We start from the raw sequence: 21,031 nt of genomic DNA on the forward strand, positions 1-21,031 counted from the left end.
GCACCAACATGAACTTGTGAATCTGAATCTGGATCTGGATCTGGAGAGATTCTGTATGGAGGAATGGTCTCTGATCTCTTGTCGGGTGTTGTCCAAACTCATCAGGCATTATATAAGAAAACTCAGATCTGTTATCTTGGCAAAAGGAGGTTGCAAAAAGTATTTAATAACAGGGAGCCAATAATTATGGCCAGCATCTTTTGGAGAAAAGCATTTATTTTATAATGCGATGTACCCCCACTTTCAATTCTTTTACTTCAATGAAAGGTTAGATTTTTGCAAATATTTTGAATGAACAATCAAAAAGATAAACCATGCAGATTTATTTTTTACAGCCATTTTTGATCATATTTACCAGGGGTGCCATTAATTCTGACCACCACTGTATACATACATACACATATACACACACACACACACACACACATACATACATATATTTTAAGAATTCTGTCTCACACAAAGCTTGGTATAAATAGTCATTTTATTATTTGTTTGCCAGATTTCCTACAACTTTGTGCATCTTTCTCAAAACATCTGAAGCAAAATAAAAAGAACAAAACCACTCTTATATAAAAATACTGTACATGCCCCCCCCCCATTTGTTCATATATTCACAGAATATACAGTCAATCTGTCAAAAACAATGTTGGTGAGAATCTGCTGGTTAGTGCTTTACAATGAAAAATTGTTTTCTTTAGACTAATCAAATGTTTCATTTCATGCTCAGGAAGGCCCACCAATGGTAATACAATAATCAGGCCACATCAGAACCTGAGCTGTTTTTGTGCTACAATTCTTCAATAATAATGTTCAGTTGGTTTTGTGTGTTTAGCATATGTCTGATAACATCTTCATATTTAATGGATTTAATACTTCATATGTTACCGAGAGACCTTCAGACCCTTTGTCACCATGCTTAAAATACGTCTTTGGCTGGTGTTAGTGCACGACACGGGCTTTCTGCGCATGACTAGGCTCCAACTAGAAGAACTGCATCGGTGTTTTATTGCACAAAGACAACAGTTTATATGGATGAAGTAAAGTCTCAATCCTGCTCCTCATCAGTGGCAGATTGCTGCTCAGCAGCCTCGTCCTCTGAGCTGGCCTGACAAGCTGACGTATGGAAGAGACGCATCAGGTCCCGAAATCTCCTTGAAACCTGCAGAGACAGTGATGTTGAAAAAGGCATAGAAAGGAATGCTAAAATTGCTTTTCAAGGATCAGAGTCAGTCAGAGCAGTGGAAATGGATCTGTAACTTTATAATCCTGGTACCTCACTGGCTGTTTTGTTTCCAAGCTGCTCTGCCACAGACTGAAAGGTGCTCTGATTGGCTCCTTGCTGCTGACAGGCAGTAAGGATCACTCGATCAGCCTCTCTATGAACCACATGATAAGAGGGTCATGTAAAACACAAGCACCATTAAACGATGCTCAAAAACAGATTATGATTTGTGGCTGTGCTCACCTGGTCCAGAGAATGACCCTCTCTCCACTGGGAGTGAGGGAGATGTTTTTGGCACACACAGGTGTGTCTAAGGCCGGGCTCAGTGTGCTCTGCTGAGTGGCATCTCTCTCTTCTAATTCATCATCTACATCCCTACTGTGCTTCTGTGGAGACGTGTGATGCTTATGCTTATCCTCTTCGTTTTTCTCGTTGCCTTCTTCATTCTGTATTTTTTGCTCCTCTGGGATGGGGGAAGGGGGTCTCTCTCCTCCCTCCCACACAGACCCATCACCTTCTGCAGGAGCAGGTACAGAATGTAGTTTCAGTTGAACTGTCAGTACAAATTACTTTCAGTAATTTAAATGACATATTTTAGAGTTGTAACAACACCAATACAAACTAATATGTGAATGAACACTCCTGCATTTTAAAAAATATTAATGTAAATATTAGCAATTATAAAAAGTACCGTGAACATGTACAGTGCCATTCAAAAAGTTTAGTCAATAAGATATTTTTTACAAGAAGTCTCTTATGCTCACTGTAGGCTGTATTTATTTGATCAAAAATACAACAAGAACTTTTTATTTTATTTTAAAATGTCATTTATTCCTGTGTTGGCAAAGAAATCATTCTAGTATGATTTGGTGCTCAAGAATAATTTCTTAACAATTTTGAAAACAGTTGTGCTGCTTTTTGCGTGGAAACCATGATTATTTGATTGGAAAGATTTTTTTAAAATGGAAATTATTTTGTAGCATTATTATTGTCTTTACTGTAACTTGTAATCAATGTAATGTATCCTTGCTTTATAAAATCATTATTTTTTTACTGACCCCAAAATTTTGAACAGTAGTGTAAATTATAAGTAATGATTAAAGTAAATTTAGTCATAAAAAGTATCTTTAGAGGCTCTGTAGGAATACATGAAGTTGTGTAAAGTAATAAAAAAAACAAGCATTTGAAAAGACTTTACCATGATGTGGACTGTTTTCTCCACTGCCAGTCTCATCTTTAACCTCTTTCTCTGTCTCTCCATCCTCCCCTTGTCCTTTTTCCTCTTCCTTTTCTTCCCCTCCCCTTTCAGATTGCGCATCAGCAGACGGAAACACAGAATCACGACTTTTCAGCACCTTTGAGCCATTAGTGGCCTGTTAACCAAAAAAACAACCGTAGTTGTATAACTCAATGTGAGAAAATAAAATGTGAGGAAACAGTCTCCTTAATAATAAGGGTGGCAATTACACATATTTTAAGATATGTTATAGCAAACACACAAATAAAGCGAGCACCTTGTTGCTATGACAACGCAAGCATCCCTTTCTCTTATGCCTGCGATGTTTGGCATCATGGCTGGAGTCATGACAGGGACAGGAACAATCTTTCTCAGGCCAATCACAGTCCTGAACAAAAGCACAATTTTAACAACTAAACAAGAATGGGAAAACCAACTGTGAATTCACTGGGATGTACAACATGAAGACACCTTGTAGTTGTCATGCGTGTGCATTTCTTTCCTCCTCTTGCTCCTGCTGCTGATCTGTCGAACCTTGTGCGACTCTTCATCCTCCTCTAGATCAGGGAGTGTGACCTCCTCAAACCCTCCCCATACACCTCCTCTAGAGTCCACACTCATCCCTGTCTCTCCATCTGTCCCAGTGCCCATGTCCTCTGGCCAAACTGCCTCTTCAAACTGGCCAGGACGTGCTGGAGGTGGACGCATCTCATCAAAAAACATCCAGAATTCTCCCTGTAGGTGTGTGTGGCCCTTAAGAAGGGTGACCATCTGTGCTTTGAGCTGAGTTACAAAAGCAGAAATAAAGGGATTTTAGATGGCAAGTCTGGACAATAAACAGTCAGTGGTTCCCAAACTTTTTCTGCCAGGCACCCCTCCTGTAAAGAAAAATATTTTCTAGCCCACCCACATAAAGACACTATTAGACTTGACCTTACTTGAAAAATCCTATTGGATTTATTTGAAATATAATTGTAATTAAATCTGTAATACAACCAATCAACTAAGTGGTTACAGACAGCTCAGGCGGGTACTGATAATCATCTTGAGGTAATAAAATGTAATTTATTTTTGATGTTCATTCATTTTAAGCGGGATAATTTCGCAGTAGGGTCTCGTATCACCCTAAAGAGGTCTCTTTTGCATAACAAACTGCTGACTGTACACTTTCACTTAGCCTTTTTTACAATTCAGTGTTTGAGGAAGTGTCAAAGAAGACGTTCGCTGGCAGCCAATGAAAACCATAAGCTGGCATTATGCAAATTTGTTACATTGTTAAGCAAGTATGAAAAGGAAGTGAGACTGAAATTGCTGATGATTCGTTTCAGCAGTTCAGACTCTATCCTTTCTTTTAGGAGACAATAACTTTATTTGTCATGCATTGATCTTTAAAAAATTTCAGCCATTTTACATTCACAAACAGCTATATTACACACTGCATAAAGGTAATATTCGACAAACCAGAATGGGGCACTTTAATGTTAACAATCGCTGAAAAGTTTGGGGTTGGTAGGATTTTTTTGTTTCTGAAAGAAGCATCTCAAGGATTTTTTTTCAGGAATCTTTGACGAATACAAAGTTTAAAAAAATAATAGCATTTACTTGAAATATAAATAACGTTACAAATGTTTTACGGTCACTTCTGATCAGTTTAATGCATCCTTGCTAAAAAATTAAATAAAAAAAAACATCTTTCTGACTGCAGAAAACCTTTCAATTTAGTCATCAATCCATCTATCCATACCTCTTCAACACCAGCAGGACTGAGAGGACTTCCACTCTGCAGAGCTCTCACTATCTTCTGGTAATGAGAAGGATTCTCCCCAAAGCTGATCTCCAACTGACGCAGGAACCGACGACTCCTCTCAAAGGCCTGCTGCTCCTCAAACTGGGGATGGGAGAGAGAGGTTGGGAGTCGGTTCCTAAAGTTTTGTTCTCTTTTTAGCACTGACATTTATCAAATGAATAGTTATTTGCCGGGAAAAAATCTTTTTTTGTCTATAAAATGATTGTAAGTACCAGTCCACACTCCAGCGCTTGTTCGGGTAAAAGGAAAGCTGCAAAGTCCTTGAGGAGCTCAGGCCAATCTTTGAGAAGTTGTTTCAGCTGGGAGAACAGCTCTACAACACTGCGGCTCTCTCCTGACTGGTCAAACTCATAAAGCAGTCCTAAAAACTCCTCCACCTTACCAGGGATGTCTTGCAAGGCCTCGCGCACCTATAACAGCACAAGAAATGGAAAAAGATGACAGTGTTTCTCTAATCATTGGTGTAAAGGAGATACTAGTGCGTCAAAGATACAAATGGTCTGACCCTGTTGAGATAAGCTTGGGCAAAAGCCATGTCTTTGCTCTCTCTCAATGGATCGTTGTCCAAAATGTGGTCGTCATAGAGTAGCAGCAGCTTTGAGGCATCTTTACTGCCTCGTTCCTGACGTCGACTACGCTTCAGACTACGAGGGGGTTGGCGACCGCGGCCTGTAAAAGTAAATAAATTATATCCAGTGAAACATTTCATATTGGAAAACCAACCAGGACAGTAGGCTCATTTTAACTTGACATCACTCAAAACAACATAATCAGGTGTTAACAACTGTACTGACCTCTTCCACGGCCTCCTCCTCTCCCGGTGATCTGTGGGGGGTCGTCGCCCAGTGGCGCATCTCCCTCAGGAAGCTTTTCGCCTTCTCCCTCCCCTGCTTCCATCTCATCACCCTTTATCACCCCATCATCCTCATCCTCGGAGTTCTCCTCCTGCGAATTCTGGGAAGCAGGGGAGTTTTGAGAGTTTGGGGAGGTGGGTGATGTTGGGGATGTGGGCGAATTGTCCTCCTCAGAGTCTCCCTCTCTGCACAGTCTCCTCTCTGAGGCCAACCAGGTCAACTTTTCCATTGTCTCCTACCGAGGGAACACAGCAGGAACAATTTAATAAAACTAGTTTTGTTAAAATAAATAAAAAATCTAATATCAACTGTTATCTGATATGTGTATTTATTTATTGCTATCAGCTGTATATAATATAATTGTGCATGCTCATTTAATCTATTTTTACATTTCAATTATCTTTGCAATCATCTAAAACTCAATCACTAAAAACATAAATTTAATAACACTGTTAAATGTAATCTTACAAATCTCAAAATGAGAATACATTTTTTTTTTCATGCTGCACATTATAATGCTGTGATGCCTAAATTCCCTTGTATCATTAAAAATTATTGACTTTAGTTTTAGTGTTTTGTTCTTAATTTATTTAGACAATAATATCAAATTTCAATATCTGCTATAACTTTTAACATTAAAATCTAAAACCTATGCCATAACATGAAAAAATATTAGAATTTTTAAAACTGGTCGGTGTGTGCCTAATATTTGAAATATCATAAATAGATTCATTTGCAATTTTTTTGTGTGGCATTTTCTAAAAACAAACAAACCTGAAGTTCTGGAACAGACAGCACAGATTCCTCTGATGCCGAAGACATCACTTCCTCCTCATCTTCATCCTGTGTGAGGTCATCAAAATCCTCCTCTTCCTCATCCCGCTCTCCATCTCCATCTTTTTCTCCATCTCCATCCTTCTCTTCTCTTCCTTTATCGCCACTTCCACCCCCATCTCTTTTTCTGCCATCTTCTCCATCACCGTTCTTCTCTCCTTCTTTATCTTCATCACGATCTCCATCTCCCCCACTCTCCCTCTCCTCGGCCCGTCCAACATCCTCATTCCCACTGCTCTGTTTCTCTCCCCCACCGGACTGTTGCTCCTTCCCATCTCCAGTGCTGTGTTTGTGCACTCCGAGTGTTTCCTGCCTGCCAGAGCCCGACCGGACAGGAGGACAATCTCCAGTATCCGTCTTCACCCTCACGGAGGCTTCAGCATCACTGTCCGTGCTTGCATCCATGCTGGTCAAACTGGAGTCAGGGCTGCAAGAGGACTCTGAGAGTGCCAGGAGAGGACTACCAAACAGAGCACCAGCCATTTCCTCTTCCCATCTGTCTCCAGTCATTTCCTCACCCTCTTCCTTTCTTTCTTCATCTTCTGTGGATGGTGTTATGATGTTTAAAGGCCCCTCAGTCCTCTCTGTGTTCTTTAGTACCATGGAGCCAGCAGGAATGTCAGAACAGGCAGTCTGCTGGGATAAACACCCTGGTGCACCTTCAGCATGAAGTGGAGCAGGTTGGTTCAGAATGAATGGGTCTTGGGGCAAAAGTAGGAACTGAGGAACTCCAGTAGGTGAAATGGTCTGAACCAGTACAAACTGAGAACTGTCTGCTGCTGGTGATGTCATAGGAGAAAAAACAGTCCTTTGACCATTTTGAACACTATACTGAGAAGGAGTGATGTCCTTCATGGTTTGCAAAAAGTCACATTCTGACCTCTGTGTCGTCTTTCCAAAATAAGGACTTGGGGCGTTTTCCACGACCTGTGTACCAGGGGCTAACTGTATGACAAGATCCTGAGAGGGAGATGTGACCGATCTCTGTGTGGTGGTAGTCAGGTGAGGAGCATTTTCATGGGGAAATAGCTGGGGGGCTGGTTTCAAAGGAGCAAGTTTTCTAGGCATGGTCCGTTTCTTGTGCTTATCGGACATCTGCTGCATGCCACACGTCCTGACTGTCCCAGTACTATGTAGAGGCATGTCACCTTGGGGTATCTGAACTACAGCGGGGGGCAAGTTGGCAGAAGGATGTGCCGGATTACCAGCCCCCAATTCTGGAGTAACATACTGGAAATTAATAGGATAAGATGCGCTCAGTGGGATGGTCCCATGTGCAGGAGTCAAAAAGGGCTGACCCAATGGGAACACCCCATTTATAGGAGTGCTAGGTGTTTGGGCCAATAATATTACACCATGTGCTGGAAGTGGTGTGGAGACATTGGATAGTGCATTTCCTGCACCTGTGGGACACGGAGGAGCTTTCGCCAATGGTGTGAGAGTAGGGTGGGCAAAACCGAACAGACGCTGAGATTTGGGCTGTGGAGGGCGACTTACACTTGGATGTAGACGAAGAGAAACACCTTTGGGGATGAATTGTGGGTAGCGTGTTCCTTTTGGGAAGGACAGGGTAAGAGATTTGGTGGTGGAGGTCACCTGTAAACTGCTCTGACAAACTCCCCTATGGATGTATGGCAAGCTTTTCTGTAAAGGCACATTTTAAACCATTAGGATCGTACTTGATATCAGATTTATTTTTAGACCACTGGTCTACGGGGTTGTAATACCTTCAGCCAGATTGGCATGATGTCCTGCTCTCTCTCCACAGGAGGGCGCTCCTCTCCAGGTACCACAGGTCTGCACATCACCGGCAAAGGAGGAACCACACTATTCTGGCAGTAAAACTAAGACATACAACATTAGATTGCCATAATAAACTTGAACCCACATTAAAATGACAGAATATTATGATTTAAATTTTCGGCTTCAGAAAGTGTAGAAATTCATTGAGGAAACTGGGGAGCAAATGTGCACCACCACAAATAACGAAGATGGGCAGATGAACCAATAGATGATTGACGAATTACCTTGATTATGTTGTGTGGAGCTTTGGCAGACGCCATTTCCCTCACACGTGCACGCAGCTGCTCTTGAACCTTGGGGCGGATCAGGTAGCGGCTCATCAGGTGGTATGGGAACTCTGTTTGAGCGAAGTGCTTTAACCCCAATACTAACAGTCTATAGAGAGGTGGGAGCAGGAGAAGAGAGAGAGGCAGAGGGTAAACTGGGTGAAGGTATGGCTCACTGCTTCTTCAAGTGTTTGCTAGCTGGTGTCAGTTGTGCAGACTGAATGAGGTGCTTGTTTTGATACATTAAACTGCAAAAAGCCCATATTGACGTTTCTTTCTTCACGGACCAATTGCATTATGAATTTGACATTTGCAGTCAAAAGGTGAACTGTAACTTCTCAAAAAAGGTACTTATTTCTACCTTAGAAAGAAACAGACGTTAACAGGTATTAGTATACCCTGTGAAATTCAGAGAATGTATATTACTTTCCCACATTAATGAAGTTTTCTCTTTAATTCTCACTTTTTTTTAAAAGTATAATATAATACTATATATAAGCAATGCAATTTCCTTAAATATGGATATATAGCACCACTATACAGCAAAATATAGATCTAAATGAACTAATTAAAAGTGATTCTTTAGTAATTGCTTAATTTTTCCATGGCAAGGATGACATATGCATGTAAATGCCCCACTACATTCACAGACTGTTAAAGGCTGAATAAAAAACATTTCTATAAAACATTCATTCCTATGACTGAAACTAGATGGAATAGACAGTCAGAGCCATTTGTACCCATCTTCTCCTTTGGTGTAATAATGTTTGCTGCGTGTGCGATGCAGGACTGGATCCAGACTGCACTGTGGTAGAAGCTCTGGGTACAGAAACACAGAGCGTGTGGCGAACAACCATGCAAGACCAGCTGGGAGCAATGGGTACGAAAAAACTACAGAAACACAAAAAACATACTGCCATCAGATATATACACACACATCCATGCATGTGCTCTTCACTTGATTTATTGGATCATATGAATTCATTATGAGATGCCTGACCTGAGTGACGGCGAATGGGTTTGGGAGGAAGATAAAGAGGAGACGGACATTGTTTTAACTCCTCCAGCAGCTTGAGGGAGGACTGCAAGTTACACACCCTAAACATGCTTCTAAAACCAGAATTAACTGCTGACCTCCCCTCCTCAGCCCGCTCAGCAAATAACAGCAACTCCCCCTACCAACACAGGACAGGAAACAGTTTATTATTGTAATGTCACTATAATTATCTTTTTTGTTGAAAAAGTACTCAAATTTGCTGACTCAAATTTCTTTGACTTTGAGATATACAAAAATAAAATGTAACATTCTGAACAACATTTTGGCATAAAGCTATGTATATATATATATTTTTGTTTTCCCTAGATCTGTGGCTTCTAAAATGCTTTGTTAAAAGTGTTAAATCTCCTCTTTCTTATTTTTTTAAACGAATCGTTAAAATGGCATTTAGGGATAAAGGAAGGGGAAAATTAGCTTGGAAAACCAGACCCAAACCTGAAAGATTAAGGGTCTGGCATCGAGTAATGAAAATCGCCCAGCTCGAGGGGCGGCACCGAGCATGCATTTGAAAATTTCACTGCACGCAATTGGATAACACTACGACCAATCACAACAATAAGCCCCATACTTTAGCTACCATCAGCTAACTGGTAGATTAGACTCTTGCTGTATCCGGTCTGCAAAACAGCAAAAACGTCCTTCTTGCAAAGGAACGATTTGACCGCCGTCTTCTGTTCCTCTTTTAGAAAAAAAGCCAAGTCTAACTCGTTCCTTGTAGCGGCCAAAGCCGTTTCAAACAACTGGTGTTCATCCATAGCCATCTTGCAATGTTTACTAATGACTTTGACGTCACATCGCTGCCGTCATCTGTTTAGCTCGCCTCTGGCCCGCCTATATCAGATAACCCGATGTGATTGGTGCAGCTCCGATACAAGGGCATATTTAATGAGCATCATTACTCGACACCAGAGTAAACTCACTGAGCAAATTCAACTTGTGCTCTCGCGAGAACTCTGGATTTCCAGGGTAGGGGAAAATGACATTTTAATACACAAAGGGAAGCAAGCAAGAAAGGGGGGAGTAGAAGAAAATGCATTTGTACTTATTGCAATAATATTGGTTTTCTTGTAATTTTCCTAGTTCTAAAAAATAATTTGTCAAACAACAAAAGCAGAAGAGAATTATTTCTTCACTTTAAGATTGAAAAGATGATAAATTGAACAATCTAGGTTTATCACACAGGAGAAGCAACAGGCTTTTCAACCATGCAAAGCACTTTTCCTTTACATTGGTCACTTTTGAACCATGTTCATTCATCAGTCTTTTCTTAAAGCCTTAAAGAAACTGATGTGTTTAATCCCCAGTTTTCTTACCAGGAAATGTTTGGTGGTTTGAGCTTCACTCTGTAGTGCCTCCACTGGGTTGCACAGCATATTGACCTGTGTAAGTAACTGGACATGCTGCAAAAAAAAGAAAAAGTTAAATCATAAATCAAATTTAAATCATATCAGCATAAAACAAGAACTTTGAAAAGATGCTTTGCCAGTGCATTACATGAATCACATTCAACAAACAGCTCTGTGGTAAAAGATTAGATCCTTGTGACCAGGTAACCCTTTCAGGGTAAATTAAGTGTGTTTAGTGTGTAAGGTGGTGTTTAAAACAGTCTCTTACTTGCTGTATTTGCTGCTGCAGCTGTATTCTCTGAGGAGACGTGACCACCAGAGGACAGCTGGGCTGCAAAAGAACCAAGCCAGGCCCAGGTGCATGCTGGGTGGTCCGAACCTGGTTCTCCCGTCGCTGCTGCAAAGCATCCAGCTGCTCTCTAACGGTCCGCCTGCATGCTGTCAACATGTGAGCCAGTGGCTCCTCAAACCTGATGACAGACAAACTGAAACATACTGAATCTGAAAAGAGTGAGGGATGTTTTAAAATGTGTACTAGAAGCACCAATTATTGCAAAGCAAATATGCCAGCTTGATGAGACATAATTTGAATTGTCATCATAATTTGAAACTTTACCTTATTTATTATTAAAGATTTCTTTTAATTTACCATATGAGGCAACATTGGATATTGAATTGTATATGCTAATTGTATCCTCAATGTATCCATTTTAAAAACATTTGTAGTCACTGAATACTAACTAATCAAATTTCAAAATGAAAAGCCATTTTCCATGTATTATGTTGTGATGCCTACATTCACTTTTAGCATGTAATACAATTTAGACAAAACAGAATAGAATGTTAATATAAGCCATTTATTGCTTATCTGCCATAAGATGACAATTATCAGCTTAGTCATCCAGACTTTAATAATAAATAAATAAATAAATAAATAAATAAACAAACAATTAGCAAACCAGTTTGATTCCATATTGTAATGTTTCTCCAAGAGAAACTGAAAAAGTGTGTGTGGGAGTTATTATCTACTAGGAATTTAAGGAATCTAGGAAAATCGGCATTCCACACCAAATGGAGTTAGACCTAAATGAAGATGGGAAATTTTGGCAGTTGCATACATATTAATGGTATAATAAAAACAGCATTATCAATAGGCAATATAATTATTTTGTATATTTTCATTAAAATGCAAAAATGCTGATGCTTATGTTCCTCGGATCTAGTGACATAATGTTTAGTAAAATCATCGTTAAGTTACGGTCACTAATTAATCAGACCACCTTATACTCTTATACTCTCTGTAGCCTAGTTAATGAACATTACAGGCACAAGTCCTTGGGATTTATACACACACACACACACATTCACAGTGTGGAAAAGACAGCACAGACGTCAATGTACCTCGTTAACATTTAAAAAACCCCATCAGCCACATCTTTGTCTGTACCCAGAACACAGTGACGCACAGAAGTCACATCCACACAGTGCAAGCTGTAATGACCCCTTCACTAGGCAAATAATAAGCTGTAACACTGTGTGACATGTCCATCTCTTGACAGTTTTGTGCTGACTGACACTATACTATTTCCGTAACAAAGTTAATTACACATATCCTTAAAGAACAAAGATGTGACAAGCCTGATGTGACGGGTTTTAAATAAGGGCTCAGACAAGGACAGCTGATGACTGTTCAGAAAAAGGGCAATATGTTTTAAGGGAAGCCCTTTGAGTAGATGTCAGAGGTTTGTTTGTGTGTGCGCGAACGTGCATGTAGCTGTTATCTGTTCCAGTAAATGAGCTCTATTTAAAGCCTCTGTGCCTGGATTCTGCACGTAGCACAGGCATACAGTGAAATCTTTTCAGCACGTTCGCAGTGACGTATAGACCTGCACCTGTATAGCACTCAGCAGTGGGGGTTGCGATTTGTGTGCATGTGTTCAGTCTATACTGAATGTGTACATGTAGCTCCGCAGTGTCCATACTTTGTCCCGGGTCAACAGCGAAACAATCGGACACATTAGAGCATTTCTCTACCTCCCTACCCAAACAGATACAGCACTCCTCTGCTGCTCTGTCCCATAGGGAGGACACATCTTGAGGGTGTTTTAACATGTCCCCTTGCTTTGTACTGTTAGAAATACAGTTTTATTTTATGTTAGAAAGCGAATGCGTTTAGTTTTCATTACTGCAAAAAGGACATACACACACACACACACACACATATACACATACATAAGTTATAAATATATAATTGTTTATTTGGGCCAGTTGAAATGTGAAAAGGCCGCAGAAATCTACTGACATGACCAGGGAAGCAGGGAAAAAAAATCATTGTTGAGCCTTGGACTAGGTGATGTGTGCATATGTGTGTGTGTGTGTGTGTGTGTGTGTGTTACCTAATGGCTTGAGGAACATTAAATTGTGGAGTGTCATTGGCCTCCTCATCACGTTCCTCATCTTCTTCATGACCTTCCTCGTCTTGTTCATTGGCTGCCAACTCATCATGGAACTGGAGAAGAGTAGAGAAAATGAGTGAGGAATGACTGGCTTTAGTTTATTCCTGTTAGTGTTAAGTCCTTTTACCGTCTCAAACAGCTCTTCCATGAGCTCATTGACTTCCTTCTCTGCAAGAGAGACAGAGAAAAAAATTACTAAAAGCAAACAAATTAAACTGAGGGGTTTATTCAATCTAAAACTCAAATAAAAACCCACTTGTGATTCGAACAGCACGATCATTTCGATAATCCTCCAAATCTGGCTCATCTAGATCATCTAAAAAGTTATATTCAGGGTCATCATCTTCATCAGCCTCTTCTAAAATACAGAGAGAGAATCATCAGAAGAACTGTATTTTTCATGTGTGAGAACACACACAGAGCAGTGATGCTGAAAAGGACTTGGGGAAAAGGTCAGGGGAAGAAAAACATGAGTGGAAAAAACAGAGGTAGGTACTTAATCGCTGCCGCGCACACACATTAAACTAGTCACACACAGAGAAAGCCATTTAAACATTTAAGAAAAGTGCTTTGACAGCATCTGTCTGAGTGCAACGGTCATGACAGTGATTTGTTTAAAAGACATGATTACATTTGCGGGTTCACTGGTTCAGCCAAGGCCAGAAAACAAATGACAGAAGTCAAAAACAGCCCCAAATAATATCAACAGTTTGGGGTAAGATTTTTTTTATGTTTTTGAAAGTCTCTTATGTTCTGCAAGACTGCATTTATTTAAAAAATAAATAAATAAAAATACAGTAAAAACAGTTACATGTGAAATATTATTACAATTTAATTTTTTTTCTAATTCTTTATGCATTTTAAAATGTAATTTAATCCTGTGTTTAAGTCAAATCTGAATTTCCATCAGCTATTACTCCAGTCTTCAGTGTCACATGATTGTTCTAAAATTCATTCTAATATTCTGATTTGGTGCTCAAGAAACATTTTTTATTATGATAAATGTTAAGAGCACCGGTGGTGGTACGCCAAAACAATTTTTTTTTAATGTGAATGCTGTTTTACATGAATATTATGACACGAGTGAACCACAAAGCTTTGTTTACAAAATACACAATAGGTGGAAATATTTGGACTCATGACGAACGAGAGAGTTGTGCGTGAGCTTTGTCTGCTTTGTATTCTGTTTTGCGATCTGGTCACCCCCGATTATCAGCGAATTTAACAATATTCCATTAGTTATTCCACTTGACATGGAATCTCGTTTCTTTTCCCAAATCTTCACTCACGTCTCACCCATTTTTGCAGGGGATTATAAACGTTTCTTCCTTTGGTTCACTTTTAATAAGGCCTATGATATTCACATTCTTTACTGTGGTAAAGTAGAAAAACACTGTAGGACAGATAGCCTACCTTTTTAGTTGCACGTCAAATTCTTTTTAACACAGTTTGTGCTCATTAATAGACTTGGTAAGGCACGTCAAGTTTATTTGTAAAGCGCGTTTCACACACACAGGTGATTTTAGCTTCGCTTTCTCTAGCAACGCAAAATCAAACACAGCCTAAATGTCTTGCCCTTGTGGAAGATAAAATTCACTCTTCAGACCTTTAACAACAAGTAGAAAACATGAAGATATTAGAAAAGAGATAGGTGTAGGCTATATCGCGCATCTTTGTGTGGAAATATTAAACGAATGTTTTGTAAATATTAAACTTTATTATGTTTTTTAAGTTACCATTATTTACTGATATTTATTTCAATGCTTTACAGGCTTTAGTGTCGTTTCATTGACAGAAATGCTCAAATAAACACGCATGTATGTTACGAAATGGATGTTTGAGCCTCGTTTATTATAATTTTTTATTTTAAAATGTATTTAATTGAGGTGTGTGTGTGTGTGTGTATATATATATAATATATTATATATATATATATATATTATATATTATATATATATATATATATTATATATTATATATATATATATATATATATATATATATTATATAGTTGGTCCAATAGGAGGGCCATTACCACCGCGGTGTAAAAAACTGCCACCGTCCCAGCTCTACATTACACACTGACCATCATTGTCCAGGTGAGTGGTCATGAGTCCCTGCAGCCACTGGGTCCATTCACGGTCCTCCGGTGTGGAGACATTATCATACATATCTGGTGTGATGTCTGGTGCACGGAGCTCTGCCTCCAGCTGATCCAGAGGGACGTCCCTCAGTGGACGCTTTGACCGAGTACGGCAGGCTACCAGACTGCCATTCGGCTCCCCTCCACTGCCATTGCTCAGAGCCTTCAATAGACAGACACACTAAATTTAGAGAGAACCATATATATAGTAGGCAGAGAGATTTTTTTTGTGTGTATGTGATGCAGTACCTGGTAAGGCTCCATGCAGAGAGGACTGAGTTCAAGTTCTTTATCCACAGCATGGAGTTTCTCAATGAAGGGGTCAGGGGCCCTGAGGGATCGTGAGGGGCCACAGGACTGAGGAGGTGGGGCAGGGGGACCCATCGGCACTGCCTCAACACTCAAGTGCCTGGAGAGCCTGGGCTTCTGTGATAGAGATGGAGGGGGACAAAGAGAGACAAAGAGACTTAAAACCTTGAAAAATGTGCAGAAAGAATTAAATGTGTATGTGATCATAATACTGTGTAAAGTACCAGTCTGGGGCTGTTGCTGGCATCATCACAATGGGAGGGCGTATGAGAGGAAGAACGTCTGCTGCCACGTGGTGAGGAGGCCGTGCTCTCCACATCACTCTCCAAAAATGTCTGAGAGAAAATTTAAATATTGCAAAAGCATTTAAATGCGCAATTGAATCTGACTGACAGTGATAACCATAGCAACAGCAAAAGATGGAACAAAACGATCTGATACTATATGTCAATTGATCTGTGCATTAAGTCTTGGAGTGTAAATGCAAAATAATAGACCTGCCCCTTTTTACGTGTTACTTTGTTGTTCATTTTATTATTAACTTTACAAAACAGTCATTCAGTAGATATATTTCCATTCAAAGTTGTGAACTTAAAGCTGCAGTCCGCAGTTTTTTCCTCTTTGTCACCATCTCTGTTTGAAATCTGCAATTGCAGTTATTCGCGGAGTTATCAACTTTACGTGCGTTGTTCCCATAGACAGTAAAATAAATGGACACAGCGACCCCATTGGATTCAACGGAGACAAAGTGAAGTCAATTAGAAACTCTTACTTCCTGGGGGTCGAGCGTACTGCGCAGACTCAAACTGAGCTTGACGACGTAGATGTGATGTGAGCAACCCGTCTGTCTTCTAGTAGCTGTGCCAAGAGAAATCTGAATCATTCCCTTCCGAAACTTGCAGAGACGGAGAGCGTGAGTAGGAGGTGTCCATGAGCTAGGAGCAGGAGCAACTTTTGCTATATATTCTGATTAATTATTTTGTCATTTTGCCTCCACGTCCCCCCGATTGCCCGCGAGCTTCTCCTCCTGTCCATACGGTAATTTCTCTACTGTGCGACAGAGAGTCGCGTGGTTATGACGCAATCGTTAGCCTATTTTTACAAAAACGGCTTCTACGGGCCATAACTTAAGATACAATGTAATGGAGCCTTTTATACATTGTCGTGTTTCTTTAGAAATAAATAATGGACAAATGGAGTCTTTAAACGCCTCAGATGTAAAGTTATTCGCTGTCAAAGTGACGCCAAAATGAATGGGAGTCAATGGAATGCTAACAGCAGGTGAGGGTCCGCTAATCAATGGCGGCACCCGGGGAAGCTTCAATGTTTTATGAAACATTGGCCCCCTGGTTGTGCCTCGGCATGGCACAGCCGGATGAATCTAATGTTTTGAGGAGAATGTACGGCTGTCAATCACCGCGCTGGTGGTGTGGATACTGTCATTCGCAATCACAGATTCTACTTTTTGGAAGTATGACCAACATAAGAATTTTCACTGTAAAATGTTGTCTGAACAAGTAAGTAACATCCACTTTTTTCTGACCAAATAAGGGGAAAAAAGCATTGCAGTAAATCGCGCCAATTAAATCTAACGATCGCTTAGCATATCACATAAACCGTGCAAAGTATACTTTGTTCTCAAAATTGTTAATGTTAACAACATCAGCATTGCGTGACTACATTTAATGCCCTTCCGATATTTGTCCTTGTTTTCGCATGGGCCCGGTTGCAGTCTCTTTTTTTTCTCCCAAGTCCGAAGTCTTTCGCGTTTTACAACGGGTGAATCTCCAGTTGTCACTCCACCACCAACATCCTCACACTCAATATAGCCTAAGAGCCGGGACACCTTCTTTATGTGTACAAATGTGACGTACTGACGCAAAGACATGCTCGAATTTCCTGCGGAAATCCACCAGTACCACTGGAATTAAAAACATTATTGCAAGCTTACCATTTTGAATCGAGCTACGGCAAGCAGATAGTTTTGAACACTGGCTGGTTATGTACTTGCTCAAAAAATTATTTTGGATGATTTTTAACCCCAAAAATCTACGGACTGCAGCTTTAACTAAAGTGCAAAATTGGAATCAAAACTTTCTAGGACTGAAAGTTTTGATTCCATATATTACTTGATATATTACTACTGATATAAACATCAAAAAGTATAAAGTTGAGTTGTTTACTCATAAAGCTCTCTCTCTCTCTCTCTCTCTCTCTCTCTCTCTGTCCCTCTTGCCTATGTATATGTATACCAAGATTTGGATTGTTGTCGAAAAACAGTTCTAGAAAATTCCAGAAAGTTCTCAACAGTCCTAGAAAGTTCCAGAAAATTCTAAACAGTTCTAGAAAGTGCAGTAACATTTGTTATATGGTGGTTTAATTTTTTTTGAACAGTTCAAAAGAACCAAATTTATTTGAAATATAAATCTTTTGTCAAAACCCCAACATTTTGTACCATAGTATTTGAATAATATTTTTTTTTAAAGGAAAGTATGATGTGAGTGTGGTATATGCCTCACCTCCTCAGCTGTTTCATCTTCCTCATCTTCATCAGGACAATACTCTTCATCAGAGGAGTCCTCTTCCTCTTGCAGGGGAATGTCCACAAACTGGGGTGGCTAAGAAAAGAGTCCAAATAGCAAGGAACATCAACCAAAAAACAAAATGAACTCTCACAGGTGATACAACCATTTTATACCTTAATCTCACATGGCCTTTTTATTGGAGAGATGTTCCAGTTGCACATCCCCTAAAAAAAAAAAAAAATTCAGCAATTATTTTAACACTCACATAAAAGAGCTCAAATTCTCAAACCTTCCTGATAAGAAAAAACACTCACCACCCCTTTCTCAACAACTTCTTTGAGCTTAGCACGGGTCATTTTAGGCTCCTACATTAAACAGAAAATAAATACAATCAAATGAAATTATCATGTTCAAATAGACATCCACTGTAAGAGTTAAATAAAGGAGGAACTTACAAACATGGGCATATCTTGTGTGTCTCTTATAGCAGCTTTCATCATGGCCACGACATGCTCATTGGTTATCACCTCCTGAGGTCAAACACAAAAAATATGTTTTTAACAAGTTTGTAATTGATTTTCAAATTACTACCGATTTGATGGTAGCGTTTCCGTACAATGATGTTATTTTCTTGAAGATTTGGAGAATAAGATCAGATCATAGTGATTTAGTAACAGGGCTGGGAGAAAAAAAATCTATTCACCTAGCTATCAAGATTTAAAACAATTTTTTTTTTTTAAATCGATTTATTTATTTATTACAGAATCGATATTAATTCAAATTAAATTGCTTTATTTTTGTCCTTGTTTATATATGAGGTTGACAGAAGTTAGCCACTTTTGTTCCAACTGAGAATGAAATGTGTCGTGTCATAATGTCAAGTGGACGCGTGAAAGCGACGTGAGACTGAATGCACTGAAAAGCCCTCACGCAACTCATATGCTGAGAGAGAGATAAGACAATAGAGCTGCACGATTCATCTTTAAAAGACTGTGATCTTGGTTCAAAGTTCAAACACCTACGCTTTCTTCTTCCATTTCGTCTGTCTATTAAACCTTTGACAAAATTATAACGCAACATTCAAATCTGTGTTGGCGCTGCCGCTGACCCAGAGAGAGTAGTCATGAAACAGCAGTCTTTTCAACCTCATAGTGTCATTGTTTATGTGATACAATAGTTCATCATAGAAGTACTTGGATAAAAGTTTAAAGTTCAAATATAAATACTGATGTCCATCATAGCGATCAAAATAGAGTAAATCAGCTTTTGAAAGAAGCTTGGCACTTATTACATTGTTTCGCCACTAGGTGGCGACAAGTGACTTAAAAAAATTATTTGTTATTGAATAATTTATTCAAGACAATGTAGTACTGTATGATGCTTCTGAAATAAAAGTCAGAAAGATGTGATGAATTGTTTTTGTAAATATGACTCATCTTATACATCACGTACAGTCTGTATAAGTGTATGATTGAGCTTTTCCAAATAGTCTAGTGTTAAAAAAAATCTCAATATTTTGCAATATCGAATCGCAATACTTTTAGAATCGCAATTCTTAAAAGAAAAATCACAATAAATATCGTATCAGCACCCAAGAATTATGATAGTACTGAATCGGGAGATAGGTGTATAGTCCCAGCCCTATTTTGTAATGTGACAGCATTTGTTAAAAATATCAGACTCACATGAATGATGTTACGAACGTTGACAGAGGAGAGCTTGAGTTTTTTAGATTTGAGCGTTAAATCTCTGTCCAGCTTCCTCAACTCTTCCTCACTCTCATCCTCTTCATCAAGCTCTTCTGAAGACGTATCCATCTCTCCATTCTTCTCAGGGAACTCTCCTTCCACCCGAGTCATTCCACTCTTCTTTACATTCAATCTATTTCGTTTATACAGCCACTCCTCTCCTTCACACCTGTCCTCATCTAAGGATTGGCAAGCAATGAGACTTTATTCAGATTTTGGAAAACTCCTCGACTTGACAAGTAACATTACAAAGTCAAGTGTGGTTAATAACAAGGCCGAATGTGCTGACTTTGACTCACCCGCAGTGATGACCAGATCCAGCTCTGCATCCACCTCTGACTGCAGGGGGGATGAAACTGGAGTGAAGTCATGGACACTGTCAGCATCATCCTCACCATGGTCTGCCCACACATAAAAAATAAATAAAAAAAATATCAAGTTCTGCTATTAACTTCCCTCAAGGAATACTGCTAATTTCTGCATTACCTGGGCTGGAGTTCTGCTCCTGGCAATTGAATTGAACTGGAGTCTGTATTGACCTCGTCTTAGTGGGGGTGGAGACCTTCCTTCTCAAGGAACTAGGAGACAGTTTGAGAGAGAAAGGAGATCTGCTGATAGATTCCCTCTTAGGTGCTTTGGCAGGATTCGGTTGTAGTTCTGGAGATGACGACTTGCGTTTCCACCCCATGTTCAATCGATCTCTGAGCCTGAAATCACAGGTTAAGAAAAAGATCCAAACTGATGTCTTCCAGCTAACCATTAACAGTCTTTATTCAAGCAATTATATATATAAAATATATATCAGTCAGACAAGGAAAACTATAACAGGACAATATTATTTCTGGTTTTGTATCAAAACCCAGCGAGTCGTCTACCTAGACAGCTCACTAGTATGAAACACAGAGTATTAAATTCTAAATACAGTGAATCTGTATGATTGTATCTTCTGCTGCTAGCTTATTTGCTAACTGAAGTTAGCATTGCGCCCCTAAGCAAAACACGACACTCGTAAATAGTTTATATTTGTGCCACGCAAGGATGATATTTTTTCTGTTAACATTTCATAATGTAAAAATCTATCTTACCCACGAACAAGTGTTTGCAGCCATCGGTAGATATATACACACTAGCCCGCCGCTTCACAACAAACGGCGGGTGTTGCGGTCATTTCCTTCCCTCACAAACAGAGGCGATGACAAACCGTTCCCACACCTCATTAGCGTACAAAACCAATAACCAATATACCAGTCTTTCAACAATATTTTTAATAAAGCCAATTTTTTTAAAAAAAATAGCGTTTTGCAACAAAATAATATTAAAATTGTGACACTTTGAAAAAATAAATAAAATAGAGCACTCCTGCAGCCAGACTTGGAGTCTATTATATAAATATATTTTTTTAACGTATTATTATTGTTATT

General features: G+C 39.4%; 1 protein-coding gene across 1 annotated transcript; it reads right to left on the reverse strand.

Moving 5' to 3' along the window:
• Window positions 1–306: 306 nt before the first annotated feature.
• gon4lb (gon-4 like b) lies at window positions 307–20,825 on the reverse strand. Its single transcript, XM_081389733.1, has 31 exons — window positions 20,696–20,825; window positions 20,097–20,317; window positions 19,910–20,011; window positions 19,548–19,789; window positions 18,318–18,392; window positions 18,177–18,227; window positions 18,036–18,086; window positions 17,857–17,955; window positions 15,562–15,672; window positions 15,278–15,454; window positions 14,972–15,191; window positions 13,142–13,243; window positions 13,013–13,053; window positions 12,826–12,938; window positions 10,698–10,899; window positions 10,397–10,483; window positions 9,027–9,201; window positions 8,767–8,917; window positions 7,985–8,135; window positions 7,685–7,801; window positions 5,898–7,601; window positions 5,064–5,358; window positions 4,775–4,938; window positions 4,482–4,679; window positions 4,207–4,350; window positions 2,934–3,245; window positions 2,740–2,850; window positions 2,424–2,598; window positions 1,469–1,742; window positions 1,277–1,379; window positions 307–1,162 (listed from the first exon to the last, which is right to left on the reverse strand). Exons 2-31 carry the CDS (start codon window positions 20,296–20,298, stop codon window positions 1,049–1,051), a joined length of 6,063 nt encoding a protein of 2,020 aa, XP_081245859.1. The 5' UTR covers window positions 20,299–20,317; window positions 20,696–20,825; the 3' UTR covers window positions 307–1,048.
• Between the last annotated feature and the right edge of the window lie 206 nt (window positions 20,826–21,031).

This window comes from Scardinius erythrophthalmus (assembly GCF_964197995.2).
Source record: "Scardinius erythrophthalmus genome assembly, chromosome: 16".
NCBI classification, from domain to species: domain Eukaryota; kingdom Metazoa; phylum Chordata; class Actinopteri; order Cypriniformes; family Leuciscidae; genus Scardinius; species Scardinius erythrophthalmus.

Coding starts and splice junctions, on each gene's coding strand:
- gon4lb (XM_081389733.1), bottom strand. CDS start 20,298: ATGGGGTGGAAACGCAAGTCGTCATCTCCAGAACTACAACCGAATCCT. Junction 12,939..13,012: donor TGGAAGAGCTGTTTGAGACG/GTAAAAGGACTT, acceptor ACTCTTCTCCAG/TTCCATGATGAGTTGGCAGC. Junction 1,163..1,276: donor GAAACAAAACAGCCAGTGAG/GTACCAGGATTA, acceptor CTGTCTCTGCAG/GTTTCAAGGAGATTTCGGGA.